General features: G+C 41.9%; 1 protein-coding gene across 1 annotated transcript in view; it reads left to right on the plus strand.

The window, feature by feature from the left end:
• Positions 1–5,441: 5,441 nt before the first annotated feature.
• The window catches only part of NOX4 (NADPH oxidase 4), a 175,648-nt gene continuing 164,342 nt past the window's right edge, over positions 5,442–16,747 (plus strand). Inside the window, exons 1-2 of the mRNA XM_052662027.1 lie at positions 5,442–5,498; positions 6,210–6,305. Coding sequence (XP_052517987.1) covers positions 5,442–5,498; positions 6,210–6,305 — 153 coding nt within the window. The remainder of the gene's footprint in view (positions 5,499–6,209; positions 6,306–16,747) is intronic.

Below are 16,747 nucleotides of genomic sequence, written 5' to 3' on the forward strand. Positions count from 1 at the left end.
TCATCTTGCCTGGCCAGGGTGGGCTGTTTCGGTCAGTGGTCCCCCTTACAATGACATACACACACTAGAAGAGGAGAAGCCGTGTGATCGTCGAGGCAGAGAGTGGAGTGACGCAGCCCTAGATCAAGATACACCAGCAGAATCGAGAAGGGGCAAGGAGCGGATTCTCCCCAAGACCCTCTGAAGGGACTGCGGCCCTGTCGACACCTTGATTTTCACCCAGTCCTCTGACTGCAGCTTTCTGACCACCAGAACTGTGAGAAAACAAATTTCTATTGTCCAAGTCCACTAAACTTGTGACAGTTTGTTATCACAACCCCAGGAAGCTAATACAGGTGCCCACTGGTCCCAACCACATATCCCGTGATTGTGGTAGACGTGACACCCATAGGAAGAGTCCTTGCCCCGCTGGTTATTTTCTGATGTTAATTATATAGCTAATCAGAAACGGCCTTTGAGCTAAGATCAAATATCGGTATGGGGCCTTCCCAGGTGGCACGGCGGTAAATAATCCACCTGCCAGTACAGGAGACACAGGAGACGCAGGTTCTATCCCTGGGTGGGGAAGATCCCCTGGGGGAGGATACGACAATCTGCTCCAGTATTCTTGCCTGAAAAATTCCATGGACACAGGAGCCTGCCTGGCTAATGTCCATGAGGTAACAAAGAGTCAAACACGATTGAACGACTGAGCACATAAGCAGAAACTTTTCCTTCATTACTGGAAAGTTACACTTGAGAAACTGGAGTTTGAGGGAGCCACAAAAATAAGGATGATATGCTTAACTATTACTGCTATTCATTAATCAAGCATCCTGAAGTTCTGGCTATATGACAATGTTTGTCCAAAGTCCTGAAATAAACAAGATCTCTGCCCTTGAAGAGGTCTGTTGATGAAGGGAAATAGACACACACACACACAACTAAAATAATATGTGGAAAATGGAGTAATGATCACATGTCTGGAGTATTATAAACACACGGAAGAATCCATAGATGCAGGATGCATCTGTGTGAGCACAGAGGCAGGGTGAGCCAGGGAAAGCTTTATGGCAAAGGTGTGCCTTTGAGCCGACAGAGGGAGTTGACTAGTAAAGCAGACCAAAAGGGAAAACTTTTCTCAATTTTTTTTCAGTGGATTTCATATTTTGAGGGTTGCTGTCTACCAAAAAAGAAAGCTTCTGTATAAGTAATAAATAATAGACCAAGAACATCTCTAACTGACAGAGTTTATAATCAGTGTAGGATGATCACTATTATTTTACTATTATTTCAGCCACAAGCAAAGGTATTCGTCATTTGGTATTTTTTTCTGTGAAGTTTTTTCCAGGTAAAAGTGTGACTTTTTTTAAATTATGATTTTTCGACTATTGATACAGCTATAGGATTATCTCTTCATTATTTTCAAGGACAGTCTTCCTTTCTTGGGAAAGATAGTATCTACTTGCACTAAACAATATGGCCTAGAGAAAATTATATTGAAAAGAACCTCATTCATGAAAGTACCTTCCTGCACATGGTTTTACCTCTGTTCCTTGGGGATAGCTTGCAGTGTCATTTCCTTGTAAGTAATTAGGACCTAATCCTGTTTTACAGAGCTCCTATAAAATAATAGTGATAAATATAATAATCAACGTTTGTATAGCATCTTATTATGGTACCAAAGAGTTTCACAGAAGTATCTGATTATGGGTTTTTTGGAACTGTAAGTAAAACCCTGTTTTTTCATCTCATACAGGTTTCTTGTGTCTCTCTTTTTTTCATCTTTATTGTGATGCTCTTACTTTCAGTTAAAACATAATGCTTTGTTGAGATATAATTGATATGTAACTTTGTCTAAGTTTAAAGCATATATCAGGTTGATTTGACACACTTATATATAGGGAAATGATTATCACTCAAGCCTTACCTAACACCTCCATAGGGAAATGATTATCACTCAAGCTTTACCTAACACCTCCATCACCTCACATAACTACCCTTTTTGTGTGTATTAAGAGAACATTCAAGATCTATTCTCTAAGCAACTTTCAAGTATGTAACATAGTGTGGTTAATTATCATCACCATGGCTGTGTATTAGATCTGAAAAAACTATCCACCTTATAACTGGAAGTTTGTACCTTTTAACCAATGTCTGCTCATTTCCCCCTCTCCCTCAGGCAAATTTCTTAATCTCTTTCAGCTTCAGTTTCGTCAACTCAGAAGTGAGGCGGCTCTTATCCGCATGGAGAGCTATGAGAATAAAGTGAGATTTTGTACATGAAATACTCAGGACAGTGGCTGATACAGTAAGTACATAGTGAGAGCTGGCTCCATTATTTTTATTTTTTTTTTCCTGAAAAATTGTGTTTTATTCTACTGTTCTTCAATTGCTTCACTCCTCTCAAAATGACAACAACCAGCTCATTTTGCCAGAATCTCCTCACCTTCCATCTGTTGAAATTAAGGCTGGAAGATGGCTTCTTCAGGGTGAAATATGAGGAATACCGATGTGTCTCAGAATTAGACCTGCCTTCAGTGGTGACACTCCTTGGCTTCTCCCTGTCCTCTTCTTCTGGTCCTTCAGGTATCACATGGTGGATAAAAACTGGCTGTTATTTATGAATAATGGGCTCCTTAGCTCCAGAAAGATTTGAGGCAGTTTTTAGGATTAGATCATGCATAAAACAGTAAAGTTGTATGTTGAAAGAGATCACTATTAGAGCACTTTGTGAATTATAACTGGGATTTGATACAGATTTGTTTTTCACATTCCATGAGGTAAAGAAATTATCATTCTTGTGGAATTTTTAGTTTCAATTATATATTATTGCATGTTTGTAAAATGTATTTCGCTTTAAAAAAAGAGAGAGAAAGATAGCTTGAGGGCCATGAGATTAGGTTGCTAGTGGTTTACTTTTTCTGCCACTAGTGGCTAGAGGTGAGAAAGTTCCTGATTTAACAAAACTTTCTCCAACACTTACTTTCATCGGACATTCTTTCTCGTGCGTGATTTTTTGTTTCTTCCCTAATACTGATAAGCTGCAGTGTAGGACAGGTGGCCTGGGAAAATGTCACACTTTCATCACCCTTCACCGGGCCTCTGGTACAAGTCTGACAGGATTCTTATTCCCTAACAGACTCTGATAGCAGGTAGTAAATAGGCACTGAACAGAGCGAATCGGAGCTTCCCTAAAAGCCCCTGAAAATTCCGTCAGTTTTAACCATTAACTCCCTGGACTCTCGACGCAGAAGTTTCTCTAGAGCTCTGCGTCGGTGCTTCGGGATGGGGGTGGAAGGGCGAGGGAGAGAGGCTGAGGTCAGGGCTGTGGCGGCCAAGGACCTGCTGGGACGCGGGACGCGGTCACACGGGGGCTACTTCCGGCTCGGGTTTCCGCCCGGGGCCGCGGAGAGGGAGCTGGGGGGGCGGGGGGGCGAGCAGTCAAAAGGAGTAGGGGTGTGTGTGTGTGTGTGTGTGTGTGTGTGTGTGTGGGCGAGCAGTCAAAAGGAGTAGGGGTGTGTGTGTGTGTGTGTGTGTGTGTGTGTGTGGGCGAGCAGTCAAAAGGAGTAGGGGTGTGTGTGTGTGTGTGTGTGTGTGTGGGCGAGCAGTCAAAAGGAGTAGGGGTGTGTGTGTGTGTGTGTGTGTGTGTGGGCGAGCAGTCAAAAGGAGTAGGGTGTGTGTGTGTGTGTGTGTGTGTGTGGGCGAGCAGTCAAAAGGAGTAGGGTGTGTGTGTGTGTGTGTGGGCGAGCAGTCAAAAGGAGTAGGGGTGTGTGTGTGTGTGTGTGTGTGTGGGCGAGCAGTCAAAAGGAGTAGGGGTGTGTGTGTGTGTGTGTGTGTGTGTGGGCGAGCAGTCAAAAGGAGTAGGGGGTGTGTGTGTGTGTGTGTGTGTGGGCGAGCAGTCAAAAGGAGTAGGGGTGTGTGTGTGTGTGTGTGTGTGTGTGTGTGTGTGAGTCCAAGGGGCGGCAAAGGTCCGGCCAGTCTAAAGGAGTAGGGGTGTGTGTGTGTGAGTCCAACGGGCGGCCAAAGTCCAGCCAGTCAAAAGGAGAAGGGGTGTGTGTGTGTGTCTTCGTGTGTGTGAGTCCAAGGGCGGTGCAGGTCCCCATTCTGTCTGAGCAACATCCTCCACATCTTGCTGTCTTTCCAGTGGGGGCAGGCTGCGGGGTGTGTGTGTGTGTGTGTGTGTGTGTGTGAGTCCAAGGGGCGGAGAAGGTCCCCACTCGGCTGAGCGCCATCCCCCGCATCTTGCTGTCTTTCCAAGCGGGCCAGCAGGTGTGTGTGTGTGTCTTTGTGTGTGCGTCTGCGTGTGTCCAAGGGCGGCGAAGGTCCCCACTCTGTATGAGCACCATCTTCCACATCTTGCTGTCTTTCCAACCGGGCCAGCAGGTGTGTGTGTGTGTGTGTGTGTGTGTGTGAGTCCAAGGGCAGCGAAGGTCTCCACTCTGAGCACCATCCTCCACATCCTGCTGTGTGTCTTTGCAAGTGGGGCAGGCCGATGTACATGTGTGTGTCCAAGGGCGGCCCAGGTCCCCACTCTGAGCACTATCCTCTGCATCTTGCTGTCTTTTCAAGAGGGGCCGGCCGGTGTGTGTGTGTGTGTCTGTGTGTGTGCGTCTGTGTGTGTGCGTGTGTCCAAGGGCAGTGCAGGTCCCCGCTCTGTCTCAGTACCTTCCTCCACACCTTGCTGTGTCTTTTGAAGTGGGACAGGCCGGTGTATGTGTGTGTGTGCGCGTGTGCCTGTGTGTGTCATTGTGTGTGTGTGAGTCCAAGGGCGGTGTAGGTCCCCATTCTGTCTGAGCAACATCCTCCACATCTTGCTGTCTTTCCAAGAGGGGCCGGCCGGTGTGTGTGTGTGCGTCTGTGTGTGTGCGTCTGTGTGTGTGCGTGTGTCCAAGGGCAGTGCAGGTCCCCGCTCTGTCTCAGTACCTTCCTCCACAATCTTGCTGTGTCTTTCGAAGTGGGGCAGGCCGGTGTATGTGTGTGTGTGCGCGTGTGCCTGTGTGAGTCCAAGGGCGGCGCAGGTCCCCACTCTGTCTCAGCACCCTCCTCCGCATCTTGCTATCTTTCCAAGCGGGGCCGGCCGCTGGAGGCTGCTGGGCCGCCTCCCGGATCCCAGACCGGGACATCCCGCGCGGCGGCAGCCACAACAACAGGCTCTCCGCAGACAAAGGGCAGGCGCGGCGGGCAGCGCGCGCTCCGAGCGCGGGTCCCGGCCGCCAGGGGCGCCGCGCAGACCCCGCGCCGGCCGCGGCCGAGGCGCCCGGAAGAGCCGGCTCCGGGCGCAGACCCCGCCCGGGCTGGCGCGGCGCCGGCCCCGGGCTCCCACTCGGTCTTTGACCCTCCGTCCCCTCCCGGCCCCCCCGCACCCCACCCCAGGGGGCCGCACCGCTGGAGCCGCTGCGCCCGCGGCCGCCGCTGCTTGTCGGCCGGCTGGCTGAGAGCGCGGCGCGCGGGCCGGCGGCATGGCCGTGTCCTGGAGGAGCTGGCTGGCCAACGAAGGGGTTAAACACCTCTGCCTGGTAGGATGGCGGGCGAGGGTCTCCCGGCGTCTTGTTTCTGGGGCAGCGATCTTGATTCCTTCTCTGAGCGAGCGCGGGTGGGAAGCTGGAAGTTTTGTCTCTAGTGCAAAACATCCTCCACTAACACAAACTTTCTGCCGGGAATACCTGGACATAACCATCTCTTCCCTCCCTTCCTCCAAGCCCTCGGGAACTTGCCTACACTTTGATGCGAGAGCGGATGCGGAGGAAGGGAGATCCCTGTTAGTTAGCACAGCTTTTCCTTTAACCTCTTGAACATCTTTACCACCCCCACCCCTCTTTTCTCCTTTCCCAGATTGTTTCTGTTGGATTTTATTTTATACAGCAAAGCCCTCTTCTTTATTATCTATTCTTCATTCAATGGATATTTTTAAAGCTTAAACATACAATGCTTGGGACTTGGTGATGTCGCTCATCACTTAAGTCTTGTTTTGTCCTCCAGGGGATATCTGTGATCTTTAGGATACCTGTTGCAGCCCAAATACTTAATCTCAGGTGTACAGGGGCTGATTGAGTTCAGATACTTTTTCCTCTTAGTCGTTTGCAGCTTGCTGTCAATTGAGAAAGCTTTTGGCAACGACTGATTGAGGTTCCATTGAACGTATTGTGTCCAACGAATGTACTTGAGGTTTCTGTTCATCGGATAGTATTTATTTTTAATTCTTTTTTCTCTTTCTCCATATGATTTAGCTTATATGGGTCTCCCTGAATGTCCTGCTTTTCTGGAAAACCTTCCTGCTGTATAACCAAGGGCCAGAGTATCACTACCTCCACCAGATGCTGGGGGTAAGTGGGCCTTGGGTGACCTGGTGGAGTGGGTATAAGGTGGGCAGACGATGCTACAAAGACTTGGGCAGTTTTTCTATTTATTGAAGAAACATTCGGTGGGTTGTTCACTTCAGGAGCGTTTGTTAGTCTCTAAAGTTGTCAAGTTTTCATGATTTATCATTTACACTCGTGGAAGTTACAATGATTGACTCTTTTAAGAGCCAAAGATAATCTTATAAAGAGAACTGTTAGGCTAGTAATACCTGAGAAAAGTTGTTACTTCTTGCCAGCTGCAAAGTGCCCTGAAGGGTCTCCTTCACTTAAGGGACCAACTGATAACAGGCTTTTCATTCTCACTAATCAAGTCTTCAGCTTGCCCATCAGCTTATCCAGAGAATTTCTGCACTGCTTCCTTTTACTGTCAGTTCTCACACCGTATGTCTCTAAGGCAGTTATTTATTCTTGGGCATTTCTCAAATGCTTGCCCTAGGTTAGTGGCTGATTATTGTTCTGGTGTTCTGGTCTAACAGGAGAACAATATTGTGCAAAATTTTGCTCTGATTTGTCTCATGTGTCAATATTTTTCTTTTTTTTTGTTTTCATTCTTCCTCTCCTTCCCCTCCCTACTTGTCTCCTGAACAAAAATGGTATCACTGAGCACATCTTACTTTGTATAAGGAGATAGCTTTTTCTAAGAAACAAACAACACCTACAAGACATTGAAAAATCTTAGGGCATACGAAAAAGCAGATTTTGTCATTCCTTTTCATTGGAGAAGAAAATGCATTCTGAATAGGAGGTGCATCGTTTTCTTTTTCATGGTTTAATGCCTGTTTACAATTATGATTAGTTCAGATGAATTCAGTGGAACCAGTCTTCCATTTCCTGTTTTTATAGTTACAAATCTTATTTCTCTTTAAACCTCAGTTTTTATAGTAGTGCTTGGCACATATTAAGATTGCGATAAATTGAGGCTGAACTAATTGATTTGTATTTTATTTTATAAAGCACTGTTTTCATTATCTGTTGTTCACACAGTTTAAAAAGTTTAATAACTTTTTAAAATAATTTTTTTAGAGCTATTTAGAGTTCACAGTAAAATGGAGAGGAAGGCACAGATTTCCTGTATGTTCTCATATCCTCACACATGCGTAGCCTCTCCCATGATCAACATCACCCACCAGAGTGGTACGTTTGTTACGGTTTGATGAGCCTGCATTGACATATCATAATCACCCAACATCTGTATTTTAAATGGATTGATAAAAATAGTCGCAAAGATTAAATTCCTAAATCTGAACATTTCTTTCTTTCTGCCTACCAACCCTCCATTCATCCATACAGAAAACTGTCATGAAACCTTCACTTTTCAAATGGGCACATAAAGAGTAACTTCTCCCCTGTGTCTTCAGGTTGCTTACAGTCTAATGGAAGCTCTAACAAATAAATACTTGTAATTCAATAAGCAAGTTAAAATTTTTTTTCTCTAAGAAACGCATGAAAGTTTACTGGTCTATCATGTTACTTTGTTTCCTAGAAATCCCCCTGGGGTGTAAACTAGCAAACAGGAGGTTTTGCAGTGCAACATAGATCAGACCTATTCATTATATATTACTTGATGAATAACTTGGAGAAAACTCTTGAGAGTTACGATGGCAAACTTTGCTTTGGAAAATGGTGTCTCTTGATCAGGACGTAGATGTAATAATATAAAATATAAGCCTAGACAACTTGGAAAGACATAGTTAAACTTGGAATTTCAGCTTTATTACATAGTATAAACTAAAATGATAATTTACTTAAAAAATAATTATGTTGGAAATCAACAAGTTCATTTTTTATTAGTTTGGATGCTGTATAACAACTTCAAATATATTTTGGTGACAAGTCAAATAAGAAGAATACATACACACACACACATATACAACCCAACTAATTGAATTATATGTTTCACCTCCTTCTACATCATCCCACTTTAGTGGTTTTGTTTGAATAAGATGATAGGCTGGTGAGACCCGCAGAATATAGGCCTGGTACTAAGCAGGGGCTCAATAAATATTGATCAGATGAATGAAGACAAAAAAATAATAAAAGGACTAAATGGAAGACTGTGAGTAACATGTGCAAGAGGCAGACTGAAGAAGAGCAGGATCATTGTAAATTAGTTTCCATAGAAACATAAGAATCATCATAGTTGAGCCTTAACCATGTAGTTAGGAATCCATATTTTATGAAGAATCACTGTGGAAGAGGACAGCTTTTCTTTTTGACATCATAACTAAAGAAGAAAGATGACTTTCACATGTCTTACTTTTCATTAATCACCTATATGAATTTTTTAGTCATTAGTTTATCTACACCATTTGGAATAGATATCTGTCATTTTAGTGAAAAATGAATTCTGTCTATGGTTTGACTATTTGCTTAATGAAGGAGTATTTAATTTTATTTGTCTTAGGCTTATCCTTCCTAATCTTTTGATGATTATGGTACTGTTTCATAGTAAAAGAATTTGCAAGCATTTTTTTTTGTATTTAAAGAAATACAGCAGAACAATGAGATATAATTAATTTTTAAAATAAATATTGTAGGCTCCCACATTTTACATATTTAATAACTGTATAGTATGAACTTTATACCTTAGAGCAGTTTTTCTTAGAGCCTACCAAACACTCCCAAGAACATGGTCCCATCATGATAGAAATCCTGAAAATGACATAGGTATTCTGATAAGTCTCTTTTAGGTAAATTTTAAGTTCATAAAAATCATGATGATATTTCTGGAAATGAGCTTGATTGCTACCACCGTAAAGCACTATGGAAACAAAGCTTCCATTTGTTGAACATTTTGATAATAGCATTTAGTCTATGGTTGTCATTTTTCATCTGTAAAATGTAAGCTAATAATAAAGTTGGACTAATATTACAGGAAGAAAGTGTCTATAGGATATAGCTCATTTGCAGGAAGGCATAGACATTGAGAAGCAGTAAATTCTTTGCAGTAGCCTAAAAATCTCTGCTTTCTATTGAAAAACAATTTATTTGACTGTTTATTTAAACTGATGTTATACTAGTCACTTTACAAATATTGTGTTTAACTCGGAAACTATTCTTCCCCATTGTACCTGGGGAAGTTTAGGCTGAGGAATCTGAATGAATGGCTGCTCAGATCCCTTTGGATGGTCAATGTCAAAGTTAGGATCTATATGCAGTGCTGTCTGGACTTTTGCTTTTTTTTTTTTCATACTGCACAGATTTCTAAACCACTCACTGGCCCATCTCAGATAGTCATGTCACTGGTTAGTATTGCTCTTTATCAGTGCTGTGCCTGACAGATATATAATGTGACTCATACAGAACTTAAAATTTCCCAGTAGTACTTCAAAAGAGTAAGAAGCCAGTGACATTAACTTTAATATATTTTATTTAAACTAATATATTGAAGGTATTGTAATAGATTGAAGCATTCAACACGTGGTCAGTACTTTTAAAAATTATTGATGAGATATTTCACATTATTTTTGCCCATTCTTTGAAATATAGTGTATATTTTCCACTTATGTACATCACAGCTCAGCCACTAGAATTACTTGGCCTGTCTTTAAGTTTCATAAAATTTTTACAGATGAAAAAGTGGATTCACTCTTTTACCTGTAAGATATCCAAGTTGTTCCAAATGTAAAGATTTTCCACTAACACAAGTGAATATCAGCTTTTTCAATTTAAATTAGTAAGATTAATGAACCTAAAAATCCAGTTGCTTGGTGGCCTTGGACACATCTCTCATGCTCAGTAGCCACATGTGGTTAGTGGCTACCATTTTGGACAGTACACATGCTGGCCGTGGGGAGATTTTATTACCTTCACGGCCAAATGCATTCATCATTTCGCTTTAAGGCAAGCAACTAGCCACCAGTCAGCCACATAAAAAGAAATCAGAATATGGGTAGTCCTCCGACTCCCCCTTTCCTGAACAGGAGTTAATTTTGAATGGGAGCTTGTGGGCTCTAGTAATTGGTGTGGTAACTGTAAAAATATTTTTGACTTAATCTTCTCTGCTTCCTGGGAGGTGGGAGCCTTTGAGAAAAATGCTAAAATTATTTAATCCTCAGAACTAGAGTTATCATTTTTATTCCTAATAAGCTAAAGTGACTGTTCTCAGACCACAGTTAAGTGTTAAAAAAATTACACAAGAACTGCTAGGGAAAAGAAGATCATAAATGATGGAAGATAAAATAATCTTGGGACTTAATATGTCTTAGTAGGAATTTTCATCAGAACTATTTTTTCCCAGACTGGTTTGACCCAGGCCTGGAGGCTACATGGTCACGGCTGGTTTATGCCTGAGTTAATGTGCTAATCAGACTGTGCACTTCCTAGGAGATGTTTAATTATGACATGCTGTGAATATTGGAATCTTAAAATTAGCTAAGAGAGGGAAAAAATCTTTTGAAGAAAACCAGAGCAAACACTGAAATAAACAAACCAAACAACAACTATTTTCATCTACGGTGCTTTAAATAAAGGACTCCATTGATTACTTAAGATGAAATTTGTTTTTGATTTATTTCTTTCCAAGGAATGGAAAATGTATGTAGTACTTTAATAGCAAGTGCTAATGTGTTGTGACAGACTCTTGAGAGTTTCCTGAATTTTTTGAAATGTTGAGGCAAATTTAACTCAGGATATTTTCATATCAGGAGCCTTCATATCATAGTCATCTATTTCTGAGTTCTCTTTCTGACATTTTAATGATTACAGGATATAATTTAATTGGTATAAGCATTTTAATTTGACAAGAGAATGGATTTTGTGGTACCAGATTCAGTGTGTCTTTGTTTTATTATTTTTTTCCCCAAAGCTAACATTTGTGTATGGATCTTTCAGTTTCAACCTAGTTTTTATCAGAGTACCATAATGAGAATTTAATTCTTTTGCTTAATCTCACAATTTTGTTTTAGATCTGCTGAATGGACATGAAGATTTTTTTTTTCTTATTTTTAAATTCTTATTGAGATACCTGTGTAATTTGGAAGAAAGTTGTAAGCATTGAGGTTTTTCGAATTGTACAGTGATGATCTTTCTTTGGTCAATCATTATCCTTCAAGTGATTTAGAAACATTAAAAATTCACCCTTTCAAGTGTCCTAGGACTTCACTTTCACTTTTCACTTTCATGCATTGGAGAAGACAATGGCAACCCACTTCAGTGTTCTTGCCTGGAGAATCCCAGGGACGGGGGAGCCTGGTGGGCTGCCATCTATGGGGTCGCACAGAGTCAGACACGACTGAAGCGACTTAGCAACAGCAGCAGCAGCAGCAGCAGCAGCAGCAGGAATTTTATCAACGGTTTTCCCCGGTGGCTCAGACGGTGAAGTGTCTGCCTGCAATGCAGGAGACCTGGATTCGATTCCTGGGTCAGGAAGATCCCCTGGAGATGGAAATGGCAATCCACTCCAGCACTCTTGCCTGAAAAATCCCATGGACAGAGGAGCCTGATAGGCTACAGTCCATGGGGTCGCAAAGAGTTGGACAAGACTTGAGCAATATCAGAATTAACATTTCTCAGAGATAGAAATCTGATGTTATGTGAATTTCTTAAGGTTGGAGATTGGCGTCTCTGTGTGAAGGACCTAGGATTTTAAGTCAGCATTGGTTTTACAGCTGACCTGTGTGTGTGTGTGTGTGTGTGTGTGTGTGTGTGTGTGTGTGTTAGTCGCTCAGTCATGCTGACTCTTTGTGGTCTCATTGACTGTGGCCCGCCAGGCTCCTCTGTCCATGGAATTCTCTAGGCAAGAATACTCGAGTGGGTATCCATTCCCTTCTTCGGGGATCTTCCTGACCCAGGGATTGAACCCAGGTCTCTCATGTTGTAGGCAGCTTCTTTACCATCTTGAGTCACCAGGAAAGCCCATATCTGGCCTGCTGCTACTGCTGCTAAGTCGCTTCAGTCGTGTCCGACTCTGTGCCACTCCATAGACGGCAGCCCACCAGGCTCCTCCATCCCTGTGATTCTCCAGTCAAGAATACTGGAGTGGCTTGCCATTTCCTTCTACATCTGGCCTAGGCAGCTGTAATTCTGCTGAGAAGGAGTATATGCCTCCTATCAGTTTCAGAAAGGGCTTGATCATTAACTTTCTTTTTACTGCTCAGAATATTGTGGTTTCAATTCAAAGGATACTTTTCATTAAGTTATTTTTTGTGTGTTTGTGTTTATTCTTAACATTCTGCTAAGGTGTTAAGCTTCTTGTTTATTGCTTATTGACAGGTGAAATTAGTTCCATTACATTGAGGCAGTCATGATGTACTTAATTCTTTTATAAGAGATAGAGACTCATGTAATTTTAGACGTGAAAGAGAACTTTGATGTCTTTACTTAGATTTTCCCAAATAGAAAAATGAGGTTGAGAATGAGCTTATTATCACCGACTCAGCTGGTGGCTTGGTCACTCTTCTGGTTCACTGTTCCTCACTCCAATATTCAGCCTGTTATAATGAACAACTCAGTAGACAGATGTATGTAAGATACATTAAACTCCATACTCTGTAGGTCACTAGCTTTTCCTGTTTAAAGGTGTTGAACAATTCAAGAAGTTATGGAAAATTATTGACTTACACCCAGGATAATGTATATTTCCAGCCTTACAGTTGTTTTAGACTTGTTTCAGACATGTTGGTAAGGATTATGAGATGTATTTGTATTTTTTTTTTCTGATTACATGATGTTTGCTAGAATTTTAGCACAAGGTTTAACTTCTTTGTTATACTCAGCTAAATGTCCATTGTATAATTCTCTTTTATCAGTACCATCCAAAACAGCGTAGAATTGAAATTTGAAATTAGTTTCCAAGATTTTCAATTTTACTTCCCTCATTTCATTATTAATAATATCAATTCATTGAGGACTAAGCACCAGGTATTACTCAGAGAGCTTTGCTTAGATTAATTTATTTAATCTTTTCATCCATCCTATGGAGTAGATATTTTTAATTTTTAATTTTGAAGCTAAGACATTGAATTAGAGAAGTTCTGTAACTTGCTGATGAGTGACAGAGCCAGATCTCTAGCTCAGACATACTGATTCTAGAACTTGTACTGTTAACCACTGGGCTCTTTTGCCTTTAGTCAACGTTAGTGTTAGCCTGAACCATATGGGATTGCTATTTTAATGGAACAAAAATATCAGCAACCTCAGATATGCAGATGATACCACTTTGATGGCAGAAAGCAAAGAGGAACTAAAGAGCCTCTTGATGAGAGTAAAAGAGAAGAGTGAAAAAGCTGGCATAAAACTCACCATTCAAAAAGCTAAGATCATAGCATCTGGTCCCATCACTTCATGGCAAACAGATGGGGAAAAAGTGGAAACAGTGGCAGATTTTGTTTTTTTTATTTTCCAAAATCACTGTGGACAGTGACTACAGCCACAAAATTAAAAGATGCTTGTTTCTTGGAAGAAAAGCTATGACAAACCTGGACAACATATTGAAAAGTGGAGACATTGCTTTGCTGACAAAGGTCTGTATAGTCAAAGCTATTGTTTTTCCAGTAGTCATGTACGGATGTGAGAGTTGGACCATGAAGAAGGCTGAGTGTTGAAGAACTGATGGTTTTGAATGGTGGTGTTGGAGAAGACTCTTGAGAGTCCCTTGGACAGCAAGGAGATCCAACCAGTCCATCCTAAAGGAAATCAGTCCTGAATATTCATTGGAAGAACTGATGCTGCAGCTGAAACTCTAATACTTTGGCCACCTGATGCAAAGAGTGGACTCATTGGAAAAGACCCTGATGCCGGGAAAGACTGAAGGCGGGAGGAGGAGGGAGCTACAGAGGATGATGGTTACATGGCATCATCGACTCACTGGACATGAGTTTGAGCAAGCTCCAAGTGATGGTGAAGGACAAGGAAACCCGGTGTACTGTCATCCATAGGGTGCCAAAGACTTAGCACCTGAACAACAACAATCACCCATTTCATGTGATTCAACCTAATACAAACTATAAGCATTTATTAATCACATTTTATGCCCTGGATAGCTCAGTTGGTAAAGAATCTGCCTGCAATGCAGGAGACCCCAATTTGATTCCTGGATGAGGAAGATCCACTGGAGAAGGGATAGGCTACCCACTCCAGTATTCTTGGGTTTCCCTTGTGGTTCAGCTGGTGAAGAATCCACCTACAAATGTGGGAGACCTGGGTTCAATCCCTGGGTTGGGAAGATCCCCTGGAGAAGGGGAAGGCTACCCACTCCAGTATTCTGGCCTGGAGAATTCCCTGGACTGTAGGGTCCATGTGGTTGCAAAGAGTTGGACACGACTTAGTGACTTTCACTTTCATGCACCAGGCATGATTAGTTCCTTGGTCTTTTGTAATCCCACTTAATCTTTCCATATTAAATTTAATCATTATAATAATCCTAGAGGATAGGAATGATCACTTTTTACAGAATTGAGAAACAGATTCTGAGTGGTTAGGTAACTTCCCCGTGGTCACCCAACTAACAATTAGAGAAGCCCAGTTCGAGCCCACGTTTGTCTCATATTAAAGACCACACTGTTATGCTGCTCCTCCAGGGAGGTTCTGAGACAAAGAGGGTTAGAGCCTGGATTTTCTACTCTTTCTAGGTAAGACCGTTTGTTTGTATGGTTGTGTGTTTTGTCTTAATAAGTAAAGGTAAGATTATAGTTTATGGATTACTCTTAAACCTGCAGCAGACTTGTACACCTTATTCTGTGTTTTTTGTCTCAGTCGCTCAGTTAGGTCTGACTCTTTGCGACCTTATGGACTATACTCCGCCAGGCTCTTCTCTCCGTGGGATATTTCAGGCAACAGTACTGGAGTGGGTTGCCATTTCTTCCTCCAGGAGATTTTTGCAACCCAGGGATTGAACCCACTTCTCCTATGTCTCCTGCATTGGCAGGCGGATTCTTTACCACTGAGCCCCCTGGAAATCCTAGCTGATTCCTACTCCATTAATTTGCTTAGGCTTCCATAACAAAGGACCACAGACTGGGTGGCTTTAACAACAGATATTCATCTCCTCACAGTTCTGAAGGCTGTATACTTTCTCCTACAGAGCACCCAGCCTGAGGGAATGAAGCTTGTGGAACTGCAGAATGTTATAGTACCTTGGGTATTGTTCTAGTTCTTTTGTCTCATTTGATTTAAAACCGGGAAAGGCCTTCCTTATGTATTCAGTGCAAAGTTGAATATGGACAGTAGGTCTTTTAACTCTAGTCAGTGTTTCTATTTTATCATGCTAAGCATTGTGTTGAACACAAAATTGATTTCAAAAGTGCATAGGTAATTCTGGGGAGGAAAAAATCAATGATCCTTAATTCCGTATTCACAAGCTTGTAACCTTGGGGCTATATGGATATGAGTTTGAATCCTGGCTCAGGCATTTATTTCCCTTTATGATTTTGGCGAATTACTTCTCTAAATCTAAGTTTAACTCATCTATAAGGTTAAGTTTAACCTTCCTATTAGGCTGGTTGTGAGGATTCCATGAGAAAATGTTAGTGAAATATTTAGCCCTTGGTGCATATGTGCATAGCAAAAGATAGCATTATTGTAAATATCAAGTAATATTGTTTGATGTTAATGGTATTAATACTATTAGTAGCAGTAAATGGTAATATAAATTATTTATGTTTATCAATAAAAATATTAAAGGAATTCAGAGAGAGATGAGATAGGAGGAATTTGCTGAACATATGGCAGATGACATTAGGAGAGAGTGACTTTTCCTTTGACCTCTGGCTACCCCCCTGATCCTTCTGGACAAAGGAAGGCTCCACATTGCTATTTGTAATTGACACAGAATTTGCACTAGCTTGGTTATGATTGCTGAGTGAAATTTCAGCTTGAGATAGAGCACATTTTATTCAGAAAAGCTTTTAGTAATCTTCACTGAACTTTGGAGTCTTCAACAGAAAAACAAAGGAAGTAATGCCTATTTCCAGTAGTCATATATTGTGAGAGTTGGACTATAAAGAAAGCTGAGTGCCGAAGAATTGATGCTTTTGAACTGTGGTGTTGGAAAAGACTCTTGAGAGTCCCTTGGACTGCAAGGAGATCCAGCCAGTCCATCCTAAAGGAAATCAGCGCTGAATATTCACTGGAAGGACTGATGCTGAAGCTGAAGCTCCAATACTTTGGCCACCTGATGCAAAGAACCAACTCATTGGAAAAGACCCTGATGCTGGGAGAGATTGAAGGTAGGAGGAGAAGGGGACGACAGAGGATGAGATGGTTGGATGGTATCACTGACTTGATGGACATGAGTTTGAGTAAACTCCGGGAGTTGGTGATGGACAGAGAGGCCTGGCGTGCCGCAGTCCATGGAGTAGCAAAGAGTTGGACACAACTGAGCGACTGAACTGAACTAAACTGAATGACTCTTTCACAAGATTACTGTGGACCTTAAAGGAAATAAAAAGAAATAATAACAATAATAG

This window comes from Budorcas taxicolor, chromosome 25, assembly GCF_023091745.1.
Source record: "Budorcas taxicolor isolate Tak-1 chromosome 25, Takin1.1, whole genome shotgun sequence".
NCBI lineage: Eukaryota > Metazoa > Chordata > Mammalia > Artiodactyla > Bovidae > Budorcas > Budorcas taxicolor.